At 39.7% G+C, this 19789-nt stretch overlaps 1 protein-coding gene across 1 annotated transcript in view; it reads left to right on the top strand.

Annotated features, from left to right (window-relative positions):
- Positions 1-8994: 8994 nt before the first annotated feature.
- LOC107198450 (3'-5' RNA helicase YTHDC2-like) overlaps positions 8995-19789 on the top strand; it is a 30270-nt gene continuing 19475 nt past the window's right edge. The window contains exons 1-7 of the mRNA XM_015615501.2: positions 8995-9268; positions 9910-10000; positions 10378-10571; positions 12129-12328; positions 12937-13103; positions 15473-15575; positions 17130-17286. Coding sequence (XP_015470987.1) covers positions 9097-9268; positions 9910-10000; positions 10378-10571; positions 12129-12328; positions 12937-13103; positions 15473-15575; positions 17130-17286 — 1084 coding nt within the window. The 5' untranslated portion in view covers positions 8995-9096. The remainder of the gene's footprint in view (positions 9269-9909; positions 10001-10377; positions 10572-12128; positions 12329-12936; positions 13104-15472; positions 15576-17129; positions 17287-19789) is intronic.

A 19789-nucleotide genomic window follows, 5' to 3' on the forward strand; every position in this document is an offset into this window, starting at 1 on the left:
TGTAGGCATGCATGTACTCACTCTTACATTGTCTCGGTCTCTGTAGATTTCTGAATTACACTGCTCACATTAGTTCTTGCTGGATGACCAGGGCACTGTAGTATGGAGCCAACACACTACCATACTCTTTCTAGGCACTGAAACCAGAAAATATTGCAACTACCCTTTCAGATGTTCTACCTCCTGACCTACAGTTGTCTGACTCTTAGTCTTAGCACACACTTTTTCAGTCCTAGGTAGGATGTTGCTTATTTGTGATACCAGCTGATTACTGCAGCTGTTTGTTTACACTGAGGACTGGAGAAATCCCATAGATGAGCTGTTCAATACCACACACAAGAATCCTTGCACGCATTCTGCAAATATAGCACACACTGCTTATTACTAAGAATGAAAATTCTTAATCACAGGCAGTTGGACTCAATGTATTTGTATATGTCCCTTTCATCTTGAGATATTCTTTGATTCTGTTACTCTTTACAGAGTCCTAAAACTGTTTTCTGACAAGGCCACCAGTATCAATGGAGAAAGATTGGATCCAAAATAGAGCAATTATAATATCCAAGAACAATCTCTGTCCATCCTGTTGCTGTCTGCTAAACCTCACAATTGGCCAGTTCTCATCTTTTTTTAAACTAATCTCCCACTTCTCCTCTAATCTAAGTAATACTTTATCTTTTGTTCTCAGCTGCATGCTTCGCACATGCTTTCTTTGTGGATCATAAATTTACACATTCCTTATCTTCTCCCTGCTCATTGTGAACTGTGACAGTATTGTCACAGTACAGCTGTCCTGGACTGGACAAAGTAAATCTGACCATAACACAAATCCAACTCAGCTACCCTAGTTCATGCCTGAAAATGTCCCAGGATAAATAACAGGTCCGCCAGCCCCATCCTAGCTGAGAACTAAACACATCACTGGGCAGGAAGCTGGGCAAGGAGAGAGATCTCAGCCAATATATATCAAGCCTGGGAATTTTTGAATTGAGTATTTAAGTGAGTTCTGAATAATAAACGAAGCTGATTGTCTCATGAGTATCTGGAGCACGAGTTGTGGAGTTTTCATCTCCCATGCACAACTGGCACGTTACAGTGAACAATTTTTGAGTTGGTTGAATTGAATTTTTCCTGCTATCTGTTCTGTTTCTGAGGAGCAGTTGTAGTTAATTTTTTTGCATTTGCACCAGTCCCAAGAAAACTTAGTGTGGTGGTTTCTGGCTTTTCCTGATAACAAATCACCCATACCAATTCCTCCGTGCTGATAGGAACAGCTGATATCCTGGCTGTGGTATGGCATGCAAGACTGTAAAACCAGCTGAGCTTGCTGGCTTGCATTGTGATGCCCATCTAATTTTTTAAAAAGATTAATCACATCAGTGGAAAGTAGTACCCTAAGCTGCAGTTAGCCACATTCCTGTGCCTGCTGTGAATTGTGTGGCAGTTCACTCCTACAGCCAAAAATGTGAATTTCAGGTGGCAAAACCCCCATATTTAAAACACACAATATGCTGTGCAGCAGAAAGTACAATTTGCCTGATGTGTCCCTGGTGCGAGGGGTGTGTGGTGCCTAGAAAGTTGTGGAGAGAGAACAAGGAAGGAGGGCAAGGACTGAGAGTTCTATACTGCTGTGAGTAGCAGAATAGGCTTGGTATTTCTCAAAAGAAATCTTAAAAGTTTGTATGTTTTCTGTTTAAGACTGTGGGTTTTAACTATCAATACATAGGGTATTTGTTAGTTTGTCTTCTTATATAAGTTAAATGAATCCATAGTTTTTTAATATTAATCTATAATCTACATAAATTTTCCATAATGTCCTGATTTCTAAATGCAAATAAGCATATACCAGACAGTCAATGCAAATGTTAGTAACAATGCTGTAGCACTACTAGCTGGACTTAATCTCCAACATTTATATACCCAAAATCTGATATCTCTGAAAGATGGGCTGGAGACACCTGATTTACAGAGATGCTGGACTTCTCAGACTTTCCACCAAATCATCAGGACACTTAGGTTCATGTGATCTCTGAAAATCAAGGTTACCTCAAATTAGGTGTTGAACAATAGAAAAAGAAAAGCACTGTAAATCTTCTAAATTTAATAAGAAATGATTTTGCAGTAGCAAACAGCCTGTCACTGCATAAAAAGCTGCCAAATGACCAAAATCAATTGACCAAAAAAAGATAAAAACTTCCTTCTAGATAACATTCAGCCGTAGCATTTTTCAATTAAACTCTTTCAAAACCCACCAACAAAACAAACAGTAACTTAATTTGCAAGCAGGAAGTTTTAATTTAGTAATACTGCTTTGAGCAAAGTAGCCAGGGTGTGCAACAGAGAACTTCCTCAGCATTCAGCAGTCCAACTGCTCAGAACACCATCCCTTTCAGTTTCCTAAATACTACATCCAGCCCTTTTCACATACTTGTTAAAAAGTTCCCTATTGTTCCATGAGGTTATTGGTTAATAGACATGTCACTGTTATCTGATTGACACTCTCACCCAACACAGATGGGTTCTCTTGGAGATACTGGCAGAGTGAGGATGGCACTAAACCATAGGTACAATTAAAACTTTGTCTTCTTCACAGAATGTTATGATTGATATAAAAAAGACTTTATTATTAGAATGGCACAGAATTTCTATAAGCAGAGTCAACATAGTACAATCTGTAACTAGCATGGTAGTGAATTTATAATACAATTTAACTTATAATTAATAATCACCTGGATCTTCTGCAGCTCAGGTCAGATCTCAAACCATGGTTTGTTTTATCAGTATTACCATCAAAATCTCGAGGGCTGGAGAGAGCCTGGGAAGGCATGGCAGGGCCGGGCAGCCAAGACCCACCCAGACAGGTCAGTCAGACACCTCCCAGGGACAAAAAGGCCAGGCTGGGTCATGGGACCAGAGTGGAGCTGGCTTGGCCACCAGGCACTCACATAACATGACTTTGCACATGTGTAACTACTTACAGCTTAGCTAAGCTACTAAGATGTGGATATGCTAAGATTTCAATCTGTGCTAGCCTATGCTAACCATGGTCAGGTAATATAAGGGCTAAGTAAAAGTTACTATTTTTTGTTTGTTTTTGGTTTGTTTTTTGGTTTTTGTTTGTTTGTTTTGGGTTTTTTTTGTTAGGGAAATGAAATTAAAAACATACTTTATTTTCTATGATGTAAATTAAAAAATACATATTTTTGATGTTGCTGTAAGATAGGTGGGGGACTTAGCTATTCTAATTGCTGCCACTACTTAGGCATTTGGACTGAAGATTTTGATGTACACTATGATCAAAAGGAATTCCTGTTGGTATGAAAGTAGAGGCTTTTTCAGTTGGTTTCAGATAAAGACCATCTTTGTTGACTGATCTTCACTAACAAAATTCTAAAGTAACAGACGTATAATATGAATTCAAATTAATTTTATTTAAAACATTGTGTACAGCAAACTGCATCTGCTACTAACAGAGCCATGGTTTAGCTAGGAAATTGCTAGTTAAATTCTCATCAAAATCTTGTGTCTGAAGTCACTGTATTACGTTCTTTACATTACTTTGTTTAGATCCACTTCTCATCACAGACCTATGATTTCAAGCTCCATCTAGAAATACAAGTCTTCTGCAGCCTTTACTATGGAATTCTTAGCCAGTAGAACTATCTGAAAATCTTAATACTATCTTAAATAGTATATTCCAAAGAAAATATGTTTTCTTTTTCCTGAGGTCAGTTTTTCTGATTTTTCTCCTCCTGCTCCCAAGAGTGATCTGCAAAACTGATATATTTTATGTAGGATTGAAAATATTTAAGATAGAATATTAATTTTTAGATACAATATTAATCCCTCTTTTGAGAGCTTCCTACTCATTCTTCACTTTTATAAATGCTCAATCACCTTGTAAAACTGTTCTAAAAAGTGTACTTTTTTATGATGACGATAAATAGAAATGAGAACAGGTTTGCCCCTTTTTCCAAAAATATCCTAAACTGCTCTCCTACTCAAACAAGTTCCTACTCCTGGATCTTATATAAAGATTCACAATTTGGATACAGAAAATGAGAAGTTAATTTCCTCAGTTCTTGTATATATATGTAAACAAAGATACTGAATATTTCCACTATTTTTTATCAAAGTATGTTATTTGAAGCTGTATCTCTGTTAACAAAATATTACTTTGGTCAAAAAAACTGAGGGCACATTTAAAGATAAATGGTCTTTTTGTTGACAGTTACTATGAGGTAACCTCAATAACTTTTTTCTGCACGCTACTGATAACAGTGATAGTTAAATGTGTTCTGTGCTCTAGAAAATTTCTGCAACATAGGTATTATTTTAGTCTAAATGTTTCAGTGAAACAGTATTTTAACAGGAAATTACATTCTAGATGAATAAATCTCCATAGGGTGCAGATCAGTTCCACTCAGTTCCAGTTTCATCAAAGACACAAGCACATGTATCACAGATATGAAATCCTTCTGCCTTCAGTCTACTCCTAAGCTCACAAGACATGGGATTCCTTCACTTTTCATGCTGCCTTTATGACATGACACAGGAAGATCTGTTAGCACAGGATCATTCCACTGTCCCTCCTGTCCTGTCATTTGCTCACCCTGAAAACTGGAGTTTCTCAATTTAGGAATGAGGAGTAGTGGAGAGAGCTGTGGGAAGAACTGGGGCATATCTGACCCTGCTGGGAATCATGCTCTCTAAAGTGATGGTCGTAGGTGGGGAGAGAAAGATCCACGACTCATGCTCCAGGTGCCTGTGAGACAAACAGCCTCGTTTATTATTCAGAACTCAATTAAATACTCAAATCAAATTTCCCAGGCTAGACAGCCATTGGCTGATACTTCTCTCCCTGCCCAGCGTCCTGGCCAGTGGTGTGCAGTGGTTCAGACATTACTTAGGCTAGCCAAACTAGTTTTGTGTTATGGCTAGATTTACTTTGTCCAGTCTAGACCAGCTGCACTGTGACACTGCTGCAACAATGCTCTTCCCAGCCTTCACTCTGGAATCATTGCTGAACTCTATGGACACCTTAAGCTCCACTGAAGGGTTGCAGTTTTCCCACAGAAGTTCAACAGATCAAGCGACAAGTGAAGTTGTTTTACAAGGACAGAACTGATCAGAAGGCTTTTCTTTGATGTCTCAAAAATAAAGAAAGATTGAAATGACTAAGGGAAGTAGAAAAGACAGATAAAAAAGAAATTATATGTCAGTAGATAATAGCAGTGGCTACAGAAATGGGGTGAAGGCAATAATCCAGATAGAGCCCCCACCAGCAGCCAAAGATCTGGGGAACTATCACTGAATACAGCAGTGTGCAGTAAAGTAAGCGATGCCCATTTTCACTGCAAATAATTTATTAAACAATATCTTTCGATATAATTTGACATTAGTCTTCCTTCCCTAAATGTGTGTAAATACATAATTTACCTGATAGGATCATTAATAATTACAGATGTCTGGTTACAGATTTGCTGTGATGCTTAAAAAACCCCTACATACTGTAATTCCTTTTTATTTGTTTTTTTTCTGTAATCAAGGAACTAAGGAAATGAAAAGAGAAATAAATCTTGTGCTCTTTCATTAATTTCATCTTGAAGTGGCTCACCAGTGATCCTTACATCATATTTCAGCAGCTAGTAAGTCTTACAACACTTAAAATCTTAAAAAAATCCCAAACAAACAAAAACCAGAAAGACTATTTTGCTGTCAAATCTGACACAATCTAACAGTGCATAGGAGACTGTACTGTCTGACCAATTTCCATTGGTTCCAGTTCTTTATGTCTTAGAACTGGCATATTTTGTGGAACATTAGAGTGTTTATGAGAGAAAACATTCAACAAACCCAAAAGAACTCAGCTAAAGTGCCTCTAGGAAGGGTAAAATAAGAATACCTAATTGTATTTAAACATGCAGATGAATTTTTGCATAAAACTGTGCTGCCTCTTAATTCTTCTTAAAAAAAATACACGAGCATTTGGACAGACATTAATAGAAAGAAATACTTCTTATTCCAGGGGTTATTTGTTTTGAGTAAACATTAGCTAGAAGGTACTTCCGAGGCCAGTCATGAAAATGGAATTTGTAAAGATTTACAGGTTGTTTATTTTAATATGAAAATTCACAGCTAGTAATTTTTATTAAGATAATACATATAAAGAATAAAATCTCCATGTCTAAGAGCTTGGGTAAGCACAATTCTGTCTTTGCGCATGTGTTTTCATATGCAGAGTGAAGACTGAAATTCTGTCTTTAGCAGTGCAGGGGTGACTACACTCTCCTATTTTTTTACCCTTCTAAGAGCATCAGAGAGCCAAAAAAGCAGACAAAGAAGAAAGGCATGTATTAAGGAATTTGTTTTGCAGGATGCACTCAGGCTTCACCCCACTCTTAGCGATACAGATGAGACTTAACCCAACAGATAGGCAGCTCTGTGTGCTGCTGTATTTACACGATTGCAAACTCAGAGCAGAACTGGGCCTGAGGAATAATTTTTCAGAATCAAGGGGGTTCTTTTCTGCAGGAAGGCAAGATGATGCTGTTAAAAGGCAGAAAGTGTTAAGAGATTTAGGTTCATAAATAAAGATTTCTGATGTGACTTTCAAATGGGTTATGAGCTCTCCTTTTTTACTGTTGTAGTGGTTTAGATTTGCTAATTTCATTTCCCGGCCAATGCACCAAATAAATGTCGTGGTTTTAAAGCAGTAACTAAAAAAATCACTAGAAAACTTAATTATTTCTTGCTGTGAGATATGGATTAGAACAAGAGCAAAACAGGCTTAAAACTTAAAATGAATAAAGAAAGTTTATTAACAAAACTACAAGAATAAGAAAACCAAAATAAAACCTCCAGAAAACCCATTTTTCCCCTGCTACCCAACTATTCCCTCGTTTACATGACAACATGGAGACAAAAAACTTTGGAACTTTGGTGTTTAAAACAGTCTCAATTCTTGCTAGAGTCTTTTCATCAGCCTTTGTAGAGAAACGGAAGTCTTCTTCTGCTAATCTATGGAGTTTTTCACAAGAAAACTATTTCTGTTACAGCTTTCTATTTCTCTCATGCCAGCTGCCCAGAAAAATCTGCCATCAGATTTTCTCCTCCCATTTCACATCACTCCGAGGTGTGTATGGGTCAATGAGTCTATCGATGTCATTTTTAAGGATGAGTTATTCAAAGGTAGAAGTTCTCTTCATCTGTCTCTGTGAGCTCTTCTGGAAACAGAAGTTTGGTTTTTTTTCTTCTTAAGGCCTCAAATTTTCAACTACTACTTCTCACTCTGTTCCAGCACCTCACTGTATCACAATTGCTCCACTTTTTGCTCAAAATCCACACTTTGAACTACTCTATTCCTCCCAATATACTCTGTCATGAATTAAAGGAGTTTTTTCAGAAGACTATTGTCCATCTCCATAGCTTTAACAGAAAAATATTTCTGTTAAAGCTTAATTAAAGCATCTCCTTATTCTCTACTTCTTCTGAAGCTTAATTATTTTCTTTACTGTCTCTGTTAGTTTATAAAGTCTCTTTACATGTTGATTACTTTCTCTTTTTCTCTCTGGAAAAAAGGATTAATCTGCAAGTCTCATCTGGGTAATGAAAGTGTTAAAATCTTGCCCAGGCTTTGTCGATGGTTCTGTGATCTCTGCCAGAGCAGCAGCTGGAGTTGTCTTCGATGGAAGATTCTTCATGGCTGCTCTGCAGAGTGTGGTCACTGTCTCAGCCCACCGCAGTTCAAGAGCTTTTTTTCCTTTACTCAGCAGTCTCTGGTGAATTCAGTCACAGCAAAAACTGCAGCCGAGCCAGGGACCGGCCTGGCCTGGCCAAAGCCCAGGAGAAGCCCCGCAGGCCCCATCTCCCGGCCGGGAGCCACGGCAGGCCCAGCCCAGCCCCTGCCTGGGCCGCATGGTCTGGGCAGGGGAACGGGAGGCCAGCTGGAGCTCTGTTACCTTTCACAGCCAGGAAACAAAAGGACAAAAAAATATCCAGGCTTAGGTCTTAAGGTGGTGTTCACAGGTTGATCTCACTTTTCAATGGTTAAAAGTGTTGTCAATTCTTAGAAATGGCCAGTTGTTGGCTAGGAGAAAAACTCCCATCAGCCTCCAGCGGTTTTAGCTTGCTTAGGCGTTTCTCTTTGTTTTCTTAAATGCCAATCTATCACAACTGTTTATCCCAAGGATGATAGGAGGAATCCTCATGTTATTCAGCATTACACGTTTAATTTTCCATAAGAACTGTGATGTGCCTTGAGGTGGCAGTACTGAATGTCACAGGAACAGCTATGAAGAACTAGCATTATGTACTTTGGTTGAAGATACATAGGCAGGTACCTGAACAGAAATATTGAAAAAAAATTAAAAGTTACCTTAGAATAGATCAATCGTTCAACTCCAGTGTGACCTCTCAGTGCAGAATTATGCTGAAGTGAGCCTTGTACACAGCGTTGGTACAGGTGTCTTAAGAACTATTTTTCAGCCAGCTACATCAGACAGTGAGTGTTTATTTTCTATTTATTTAATTTCCCAGTTCACAACTGAGGAGTAGGTTTTCCTTCAAGTACTCCCCTTCTGACTTAATGATGTTTCCAAAGCAGCAGCCTTAAACACTGAGCCCTATGCCATGCCCAAGAGGTTTGGGTTTAGTATCTCATGTCCTCATCCTAGAATCAAAGGATAGCAGGAAAAGACAATCCAAAATCAAGGGCAAGTAGCACTTTACAGAGTGAGGAGGTTGAGGGCCGAGATGACCTTCACCACACTTAGGTTTAATGCCATTCAATTAAAACACGTAATTGATGACCAGACAGGGTATCATTGCAACGTTTTGGCCACGGCCATACACATAACGCAGTACACAGGTATGCTTCAACACCCTAACGGGGGAAAAGGGCCAATTTCTTCCCGTTCGGGGACGATTCCGGCTGTGGGTGACCCCACGCAGGCCCCGCCCCGCTGCTAGCGTCGCCCCCCGGGCCGAGGAGCAGCGGCCCCCGACGCGTGGTGGAGCCGTGGTGGAGCCGTGGTGGAGCCGTGGTGGAGCCGTGGTGGAGCCGTGGTGGAGCCGTGGTGGAGCCGTGTCGGGGCCATGTCGCGACACAGGCGTGTCCCGCGGCGACAGCCCAGCGGGTCCGCGGCGGGCTCGGCTGCCGCCGCGGTGCGCGCCCGGGCTGAGGCCCTCAGGGATATCACCGTGGACGAGGAGGTGGAAGTGGCGGTGCAGCTCGCCCTGGAGCGGTTCCGGCTCGGGGACGACGCGGGTGCGCGACACAGCCTGGCCCGGGGAGGGAGTGTGCAGGTGTTGGGAGGGAGCTGGCAGCGGGTCGGGGAGGGGATCGTGCCCCTCTGCCCGGCCCTAGTGAGGCACAGCTGAGGTGCTGTGTCCAGTTCTGGGCTCCTCAGCACAGAGACAGGGAGCTACTGGAGGGGATCTGGAGGGGAAGGTCTGGAGCATCTCTTACCAGGAGAGGTGTGGGAGCTGGGCCTGTTTAGCCTAGAGAAGGCTGTGAAGGGTTCTCATTAATTTATATAAATATCTCCAAGATGAGTCCCAGGAGGATGGTGCAGACTTTTTGGTGACGGGACAAGAAGCAATGGCCATAAATTAAAACACAAGAAGTTCCAGCTCAACATGAAGGAGAACTTCTTTCCATTGAGGGTGGCAGAGCACTGGAACTGCTTCCCAGGGAGAACATGGAGTTTCCCCCTCTTGGGACATCCCAAACCCACCTGCATGTGTTCCTATGGCACCTGCTCCAGGTGACTCTGCCTTGGCAGGGGGTTTGCACTGGGTGATCTCCCAATCCTAACAATTCTGTGATTCTGTAACATCGAGGTAATATCTCAAGATTACTGCTTGTTGCATTGTTACTGGTTTTTTAATTATTATTTATCATTCTAGAGATGGAATTTCCTTCTAGTTTCACTAGTACTGAAAGAGCATTTGTTCACCGGCTCTGCCAGTCTCTTGGACTGGTATCTAAAAGCAAAGGGTGAGTTGGAGTACAATTGTTGGGTTTTTGGTGCAGATGAATGATATTTCATAACTACTGATAACCTGATTATGTTTTCAACATATACCCTACTGATTTGCAAGGAATAGTATTAGAGAAAAAAAGTGTAAAAGTAGACACAGAAGTAAGTATCTGTGTTCATTGCTGTATGCGTGCTTGGAAAAACTTGAGACATGTCTTTTGTGACAGCTTGTTTTTATATTTTGTGGATTTAATGGGTCCCTTAAAAAAACTTCTCACCATTATCTCAGTTTTTTTTCAAAGGGTTTGCATAGAACCTCATACCTTGGCAGATGAAAGTTAACCTAGAGTAGGTTACTTATTCCTAAAATATATTACCTCTTCTCCCCTCACAGAAAAGGAGCCAATCGATACCTGACTGTAAGGAAGAAGGATGTGTCAGAGACACATGCAGTCATGACTTGTGACTTGGCTCTCCGTACAAAACACGCCGTTCGGAGTCTAATTCAGAGCTTTCCTGTCACAAATAAGGAACGCACAGAACTCCTGCCAAGGACAGAACGAGGAAATGCCTGTGCTGTTGAATCTGGTATGTTTGGTGTCTTCTGATTTGGACTTGTCCATTAACGCCACTTGAAAAAAAACAGCTGCAACCCAAGGACAAAGCAAACCCCCTTATGTTCTGTCCCCTTGTGTCATAACACACTTCTAAACAAACACATGGATTTTTCTTACTTTAAAGATCTTTTATACTGGTGTTGTGAGGAACTTGGGCAGTCATATAATCCACATTGCAGTGCTCAGTTAATTTAGAATCTTTGAGCTACTTCCAGCCAGATAGTTTTGGAGGCGCGTTGGTGAAATATGACTTTATACAAGTGTGGTGAAATGGGATTGAAGAGTCAGTGTTACCATTATGCTGTGAGAATGCCGTTTTGAGAAATGAGGTTGGCTGTTCTGCTTATTGAAATTCATGTCCTTGAAAAATCAAGAAGTTTAGTTTTCGTTTCTTCATCTCTACAAAATAGGTTTGGTCCCTAAGAAACTACTGTTCAGACTTCTTAATTTCTAGAATATAAAATAATTCATTGAAAGACAGACTTAAGATGAAATGTTGGGGATTTTTTAAAAAGCAATGCTCTCGTGTAGATTATTGCTTTAGCAGCTAGAAGAGGAAGAGTTAGGCTGTGTTTCTGTGTGCAGAGGTGTGTGTAGTGAATAGAGAACACTTGGACCAATATGCCTTGTTTAATTGCATATTTCTGATACATGGTGTCTGTTCTTTAAGTGCTTCCTTTGCTATTTTTTTCAGTTGTTTAATGAACAGAGGGAAGCTATAACAAAAGTACTGAAACACAGTATCTTAGGAATGTAAGGGATAAGGTAATGGACAGTCTAATAATGGTCTTTCTCTGCTTCTCAAGAGCATATTTTTAGTTCTGAACTCTTAGTCTGTGTTTGTCTTGGTACAAAAGAACCTGTAATTTAGTATTTGAATCTGTTAATCACATTAAATACATCTAATTGAGTTTACAGCAAGCTTTTTGTTTTGGAGAATAATTTTCAAGGAACTACAGAGTAGCACTTGCAATGCTAGATTTGAAGTAACTCCCTCAGAAGATGTGCACATTTTTTGGCTACCTATGCACTAAGGCATCGTATTGCTGTGTGGAGTTGAGGACTTCTGATACAGCATGTTTGCATTAGTGTGATTTCAGGCAAATGCATAGAATACCTCAAAAGTTTAACTCTGTGTGTGTTTTGGGGGAAAACTGAAGATGTGAAATGTGGGCCCAGATACAAAGGCCACCAAAATACATCAGGCTGGTTTTTTTCTCTGGTTTAGTTTCTCTTTCTCCTTTGGCTCTTTGTAGGTTTTTTTGACTTGGAACAATGCTCTGGAAGATTCTGGTTTTGTTCAAAATTACTGTGAAAGTAATTACTGTTTCAAAAAATATCTATTTCAGGCGCTGCAGGAGAATGTGTTGCTATAAATAAGACTTCTAAATGTGTGATGGGTTTGTCTCCTTACCCACAGGGATGCATAGAAAGTCAGCAATGTTAATTTTGAAGTACAGTTTTTGAGCATTGTTCTAGCGACCTTCTTCTGTACCTAAATAAATAAACTTCTGACTTCTCTTCACAGAAAACAAAGAGGTGAACAAGACAAGTGGTCGACTTAATGACGGTATTCCCCAGGTCCCTGTGAAAAGAGGGGAATCAGAGTTTGATTCCTTCAGGCAATCACTACCAGTTCTTGAAAAACAGGAAGAAATTGTCCAAATAATAAAGGAAAATAAAATTGTTTTGATTATAGGAGAGACTGGATCAGGAAAAACTACTCAAGTATGCTTCTTCAATTAAATTAAAAAGATAACAGTATTTATACGAAACTAATGCCAATTGTGTAACTTTTGTGATAAAGAGATATTTTAATGCTATCTTAAGGTTTTTCTTTTCCCGTATGAGTGAAAATCTTGTGTTCCAATTCATTTTCTTGCTTTTGAAACACTAAACAAGCATCTAGGTGCTAAAAGCATGAATGGTTCTTCACAATTTTCTGATAGGTACAATTTTTTCATTAAAATAGTGCAAAATATTGAAGGGAAAGTAGCTGTGATATTTGTATAGCCCTTTTTCTTCTAAGGCTAGTTCTGTTCATAGTACCCAGAGTAATCTATTTTTGAGTTGAAATGAGAGATTATCTACCAGGCTTTTTTTTAAATATAGATTTCTCTGAAGCAGGAAAGAGACACTGCAAGTTTTTTCTTTAAAAAACCCTTAGATAGGTTACACTTTAAAATTTATTTTCTGCCAATTCAGGTATGTTTGCAGTGATAATCCTATTGAAAAGTCTTTTGCAATGTGTGATACTGAGATGCAGTTAGATTGTTTCCTTGTGCTAAGAACACTGTGACTTTCTCAAAAAGTAAATTTGAACCACTTCTTTACAGATCCCTCAGTTTATTCTGGATGACTGCTACAAGAATGGAACTCCCTGCCGTGTGTTCTGTGCTCAGCCAAGACGTTTAGCAGCTGTTGCTGTGGCTGAAAGAGTGGCAGCAGAAAGACGAGAGAAGATTGGCCAGACAATTGGTTACCAGATCAGATTAGAAAGCAGGTACTAATGGTATTGCTAAGTGTCGGTTCATCTTGTATTGGTATATATCCTGTGTATGTTTAAACTGCAGCATGTTTGGGATGCAACCCATAAATTATAGGTGGGATATGTTATTGCAGGTTATTGCGGGTGAGGAATACTTAAGAGTGAAAAGGACAGCTTTCTTCCTGTGTTTTCCAGTTTCGTGTAGTACTTTGTCTTACAGAACTGAATTTCAAGTGCTTTCTACTGATTTCTTCTGGGGAGTGTGTGCATGTAAATCCTTGTCTGATTTTCAGATCAAGTCTATGCTTTCCTCTCTTTTTTTTTCCCCTCTCTGCTTTTAACCTGTATGGATCCCAAAGTTCTGCAAGCTTTCAAGGTAGGTGGGAAGACCAGCATGCTGTAACAAATGTTATGTAGCGTGAGTTGATAGGGCTCATAAAAGAGAGAACATAAAAGAGAAAAATTGCAAAGTGACTGATGAAGCTGTGCATTATTTACCAGACTAGTTTGGGCTAAATTTACTCTGCTTAAGCATTTGTGTCTAAAACATGAAGTGATGTAAAAGTAGAAATTGCAGTATCATTTGATGACTTTGTCTGTAAAGCAGAGCATGAGTGAATTGTGTGGGGTTTTTACATCCTTGCACCATGTAGCCAGTGACATTTCAGGGAAGGGGCAATGGTTGGGATATAAGTGACCAGAAGATGGCAAAAGGTCGTGTTACTTGAATGAACAAAGATTACACATAGCTGATGAAAATGAATGTGCTTGAAAAACAAAGCCACAATAAGAATTCAAATGTGTGGGAGTACTAAGCTGGCAGAAGAGTGAAGTCAGATCAAAATGGAAGAATTACTGGAAGCAGTGCAGAAAATCCAGCTTGAGAAGAATCAATACACTTACTCCAGAGGAACGCTAAAAGGGGGAGATGACAATATTTTAAGCTGTGGAGAAAAAATATCTGGAGTGTTTAGAGATGATTATACTAACACAGAAGTCTAATTTTGAAAATTTTCTTAACTGTCTTCCAGAGAAGAGCTGTAGAGTACAGCTCCTTTTCAGCTCCTTTAGGATGGCAGTACCAGAGAAAGTAGTGACAATTGCTGTTTCTACTGGGACAGCTAACTCTGCCCCAGGTATAGAATAGTAACATTTCAGTATTTTGACCTCCTGAGAAACCAGAGTAACCAGCTGAAATACTTTGTGATTTAGTCAGCTGTAGTGTGTTGGGCTTGCAAGGCAAGACTTTGGGAGCTGTGGGGGAGCCTCCTGTGAGGAGATGCCAGAAGCCTTTCCCGTGTCTGACAGAGCCGGAGCCGGCAAGACAGGTCTGTCTCTGGGCAAGGCTGAGCCCACCTATGATGGTGGTACTGCCTCTGGGACAGTGGGAAATGGGGGAGAAAAACCTGCACAAGAGAGGCAGCAGTTCAAGGAGAGCACTGAGAGCAGTGAGAGAAGCAGCTTTGCAGACGGGAAAGTCAGTGCAGGAGGGGAGGAGGGGCACCAAGTGCCAGAGCAGCCCACGGTGCTGCCCATGGTGAGGCAGCTGTGCTCCTGCAGCTCATGGAGGTCCATGGTGCAGCAGGGATCCCCCTGTGCAGGATTCCATGCTGGAGCAGGTGGATCCTTGAAGAAGGCTGTGATCCTCTGGGAAGTCTGTGCTGAAACAGAGTCCTGGCAGAACCTGTGGCACTGTGGAGGGAGCCCACACAGAAGCAGGTTTGCTGTCAGGATTGTGACCCTGTGGGGGTCCCACACTGGAGCAAGCTGTTCCTGAAGCACTGCACCCTGTGGAAAGGGACCTGTGCTGCAGTAGTTCATGAAGAGCTGCAGCCCATGGGAAGGACTCATGGAAGACTGTCATCTGTGGGAAAGACCCATGTCTCTCCTTCTCCTTCTCTTGACCGTTTGAGTCTTCTGTTGTGTTCTCTCCCCTGCCTATTGAGAGGACAGATAGAGTGGCTTGGATATGCACCTGGCATCCAGCCAGGCTCATCCCTCCACATATAGGCAAATACAAAGGCTGTATCCAAGATACGCTGAGGAACTGGAACCTGTTTGTCCACATGGAATTTTTTAGCAAATTGAATGACATGCAGAGGTTCTCACGGTTGTTTAACTTCCTTATTTATTAAAATTTGATCCTTATTTTTTCAATTAATCCACTATCCAAAGTTTTGGGGCACAAGCACTAAGAATTGTTAGGAAATGTCTGGGAAAAGGCATAGTTTAAAAACAAGTGGTTTTAAACTAGTGCATGAGTCTTTTGGGGAGAGAGCTGTAATTCCTCTTCTGGTCAGCAGCTGCTTTAATTGAGCCATGGAAAGTTAGCAGCCTTTCAATGGTGCAATCCCCCTGAGTTGTTTCTGTGATCTGTTCCATAGGGTTTCTCCAAAGACACTGGTAACATTCTGCACTAATGATATGCTCCTTCGCACGCTGATGGCAGGAGACAGCACCCTCTCCACCGTGACCCATGTTATTGTGGTGAGCATCCTGTGGTCTTTCATGTGGGGTGGAGCAATATGTATTGCTTTGGAAAATTAGGTCCTTCTTTGTTTTATTTAAATTTGCTGAGCATTTTAGGTGTTTTTAATTGGTAGAATCTGAATCAACTTTAAAAACTTTATGTCCTTAGAGTAGTATGCATGCTTTATGGATTTTGGTACTTTTCTATGTGTTTGTGGTTTTTTTCCTGTTAGAATATCTTACTTTGTTTTCATGCCAATAATTAGTTGTGGAATCAGGCGGAGTTGAGGAGGACAGAAGTGTAAATTTTTCTGAACTTCCCTGCCAGCAGAAAAGCCTTAGGGAGGCTTACATTGAAGTGGTTCAATGTGAAAGTGTCAGAATTTCTGTTATCTTGTGTTTGTTTTAGCAATACCAGGTTTTCAGTCCATTTGTTTGCCCAGTGTTTTCAAGATAATGTGCAGACTAATTCTAGCAAATTCTTCAGATGTGTTCATTTATGATTATTTTAATATTCCTATTGTGGAATTTAGTAAGTAAGGGGAACTAGAATATTTAGGGCAAGATTTAAGTACTGAAGATTAAAAGAAATGTGTTACATGCTGGTCATGGGTTGGAGACAGAAATTACAACTCGAGCCCATGCTCATTGGACAAACAGCGCATTTTGTTGTTCAGAACCCACTTACATAGTCTATTCAAAACTCCTGGGTCTAGAGAATGCATTGGTAGAGGTTTCAGCACCACCCAGCTCCTTGACCAGTGACATGTCTGCTTTCTGGATTGAACATGACTGGCCGAGGTCCCTGCTCGGGTCTGAATCCAATCCATCTCTGCCCCACCTGGGGACTTGTTTTACTTCCAAGCTGGTTGAGTTTGGGAATCTGATATTGCCAAATTTATTTGGCAGCTATAAGCTAGCTGCCAAAGTGACAGAAATCATGGTAAGTTTAGGTGCCTACCTGTTTATCAAAGTTTGAGAAGTATGAGAACGATCCATGCATTCTTGATAGCAGCCTACAAACCTTGTATTTTAGTCCTTGTTTCATTCATTCATATTACAAAACAAAACAGAAGAATGACAAAGATGATTAATCAGTTATGTGCCTTAATGTGTAGGTATTGTGTATGACTTGTCTAAGCAGTCTATCTTTTTCTGATTATGTGGTGTCATACATTTCTTTAAATGCTCATCAGTGGTGAAGTGAGAATTTATTAAAATAAGATATGTAGGATTTGTGGTTTGTGGCATTTTCTTGAAATTCAGCTACAAATACAAAATTAAAGAGGTTTCAGATACTCACTTTGGCCTCTGAAGTTAAGGTACAGCTTCAGCATTGCAATACACTCAGCTCTGATAAAAACATTTTAAAGTTTTTGTCTTACAGTTTTTGGTTATGGATAGTTAGTTTTTTTTAAAAAAACCCTGTTACTTAAACTAGATTTACATATTTTAAGGCCTCTGTATTGTGCCACCAAAAATACATATATTTTTTAAAAACATTTTTTATGTCAGAAGTTGTGGTTTTGAATCTGTGATGTTTATCTCTTCTTTTTTTTCCTTTTGTTACAGGATGAAGTACATGAGAGAGATAGATTCAGTGACTTCTTGCTAATAAAACTGAGAGATGTGCTGAGGAAGCAGAATGATTTAAAATTAATTATTTCTAGTGCTGCTCTAGATGCAAATCTCTTTATTAGGTATTTTGGAAGCTGCCCAGTAATACATAGTAAGTATTTATTTTAACTCTAAAATATAAGTATACTTGCCTTGAGACTCACAGATCTTATTGAACTGTAGCTAACTATTCCCAGTAAAGGCACATGAGGAATACACATGGAATCCTTGTTCTTTGTGTATGCAGATTTCTCGGTTTCTTAACTGTTTGCACCTACTTCAGAGTGAAGTGTTTTAATCACTGGGAGTTCTGTAAATGGAGGTATGTCCTGCTCCCCTCCCTGGTTAAGTCAAGAAGCAGGAAAAGGTTATTGAAGTGCTGTCTTCATGCTGATATGGGACTTAGGAGCTGTATGAATGTGATGCATATTAATACATTCCAATGGATTCTAATTCTTCAGGCCTCATAAAGGTTGTTACTGGTTATTGGATAAAACACAGATAACTGTATCTGTTAATTCAGAAATACAGGCCTAGACAGATTGGATTTCATGCTTGAACCACATGGTTCTTTGATTTAATTGACATTAGTAGCCATTCATCTAGGTGAATATTCAGAAAAGGCATGTGGTTTCTCTTAGTTTATGTTCAGACTCAGTTACCTGCAAGTTAGATTACATTCGGACGCAAAGAGAAGTTACCATTATTGCTGTTTTAATTTCATTTGACTGATCTTTAGCAGTGGTGCTTGTCCTCAAACAGGGCGCCAGTTGTCAGCATTGGTGCTTGACACCACTGGGCAGTGGATGCAAACTGACACTCTCAGCTTATCCTTCTCTCTGAGTTTCCTTTGGGCAGTTCCACACAGCACTGACTCCTTCTCTCCTTCTTCTGCACAACAGCTAACTCCTTTCAGTCCCTCACACAACCACCTGACCCTTCCTCTTCACAGCACAGCCAGCAAACTCCAGCTGCCTCTTAAATAGCTAACCCACTCTTTTATAACACCTTATTAAGGGCAAGGCTGTTCCCAAGCTGCAGTTTATCAGGGGTGAGACTTCTTCAGCTTATCTATTCTCTTGCAATCAGTCCTCTAACACTTTAGTAGAGGCAAAATGTAGATGTGTGGGAGATGGAGGGTTTTTGTGGGTTTGGGTTTTTGTTCCCACCCTCCTGGCTTGCAGGTTTTCTGCATAGGCCACCTCCTCTGACACCTTGCAATCCTCTCTTTCAACAATGATGTCCAGGTCTAATGTGTTTTGAAAAGTAGCTTTTAAGATAAATGATGTATTTCACAATTAGGTAGATTATCTGCATGTGAGCTTTTTTTTAAAAAATATCAACAGTTCTAGGAAATGTGTGGGATCACTTACTGGTATATTTTAGCAAATGTTTGTGAGAAGGAAACCTCTTCTTCATTTTTTTTTTTTGCAGATAGAAGTGTTTGTTTCTAGTTCCCAGTTTTGAATTTCTGCCTATTAAAGTAAGGTTTGCAACTTGTTGCAGACAGGAATCTGGAAATTGCACATGATTTCATGTTCTGAATTTTTTTTGCAAGGGAGAGCCTCAGTTGTGAGTGTTGTGTGGCTTCCCAGTTTATTCTTTTTGCAGCTTCCTGTTCCTTTAGATTGGTATATTTGTGTTGGAAATTCTGATGACAATCTCTCCAGTTTATCACAGTGCTTATGCTGGTCAATAGCAATTGAAAAGATGGTTTTTTCCGTTTGTTTCTTTTGGTTTTTTTTTTTTTTTGGAGAATTTAAGAATTAAAAGAAGCAGCTTGGTCTGTTAATGTAGTAAAAAAGGTTTGATTCTCCTTCAGCAGTATGGTTGACAAAATTCTGACTATAGAAACCAACATTTTGTAGTTGTGGATTGCTGTAGTACACAGAGTTTGTGATCAGTGTTGGAAGACTTCCTCTGTGGCAGCTTCTAAAAGCTTCTACAAGTACATGAATTGTGGATTGTTCTTTCTGAAGGAAAATCCCAAGTGCTCTAAAGTCAGCTTAGGGGACAAGAAATCAAAATGTAGAGATTTTAATTCTTCACACAAAAAGCAGTCTTTAATGTCTACAGATAAGGTCTACAAAAGAGTCATACTGGAAAAGAAATCAGGATAAATTATTAAAATATGAAGACCACTGGGATGTGTCACCTGTCAAGAAGCATTCAGTAAAGAAAGCCCAACTTTGCTGAACTAGTTGAGGACACGGAGATAAGTCTATCTCCTCACAAACTTCTGATGAAAATAAAGTAGCTCAATATAGATAGACCGTCTGCTTGTGGAACCTTGCACAAAGCTATATTAATTGCTTGTTAATTAATTACCTTTTTAATCCAGGTGGCAGGCTTACTTGGTGAGTTCCTGTTTGTAACCCTAAACAAAAATGGCTGTTTTCTTTTTCTCATTTTAAAAAAATCTGTAGTTAATACCTGTCAATCATAAGAACATCTCGTGCTATAAAACATGATAAAATTGAAGAGGTTGATGAGAAAAAGGTAGCATTTTACTTTGGAAATGTTTTGTTTTGTATAATTTTGGGAAAAACTCCAGCAAAGATAATAAAAAAAAAAAAAAAAATGTTGTAAGTGAAGCTAATGAATAGCTAGTCTTT

This window comes from Parus major, chromosome Z (assembly GCF_001522545.3).
Source record: "Parus major isolate Abel chromosome Z, Parus_major1.1, whole genome shotgun sequence".
Taxonomy (NCBI): domain Eukaryota; kingdom Metazoa; phylum Chordata; class Aves; order Passeriformes; family Paridae; genus Parus; species Parus major.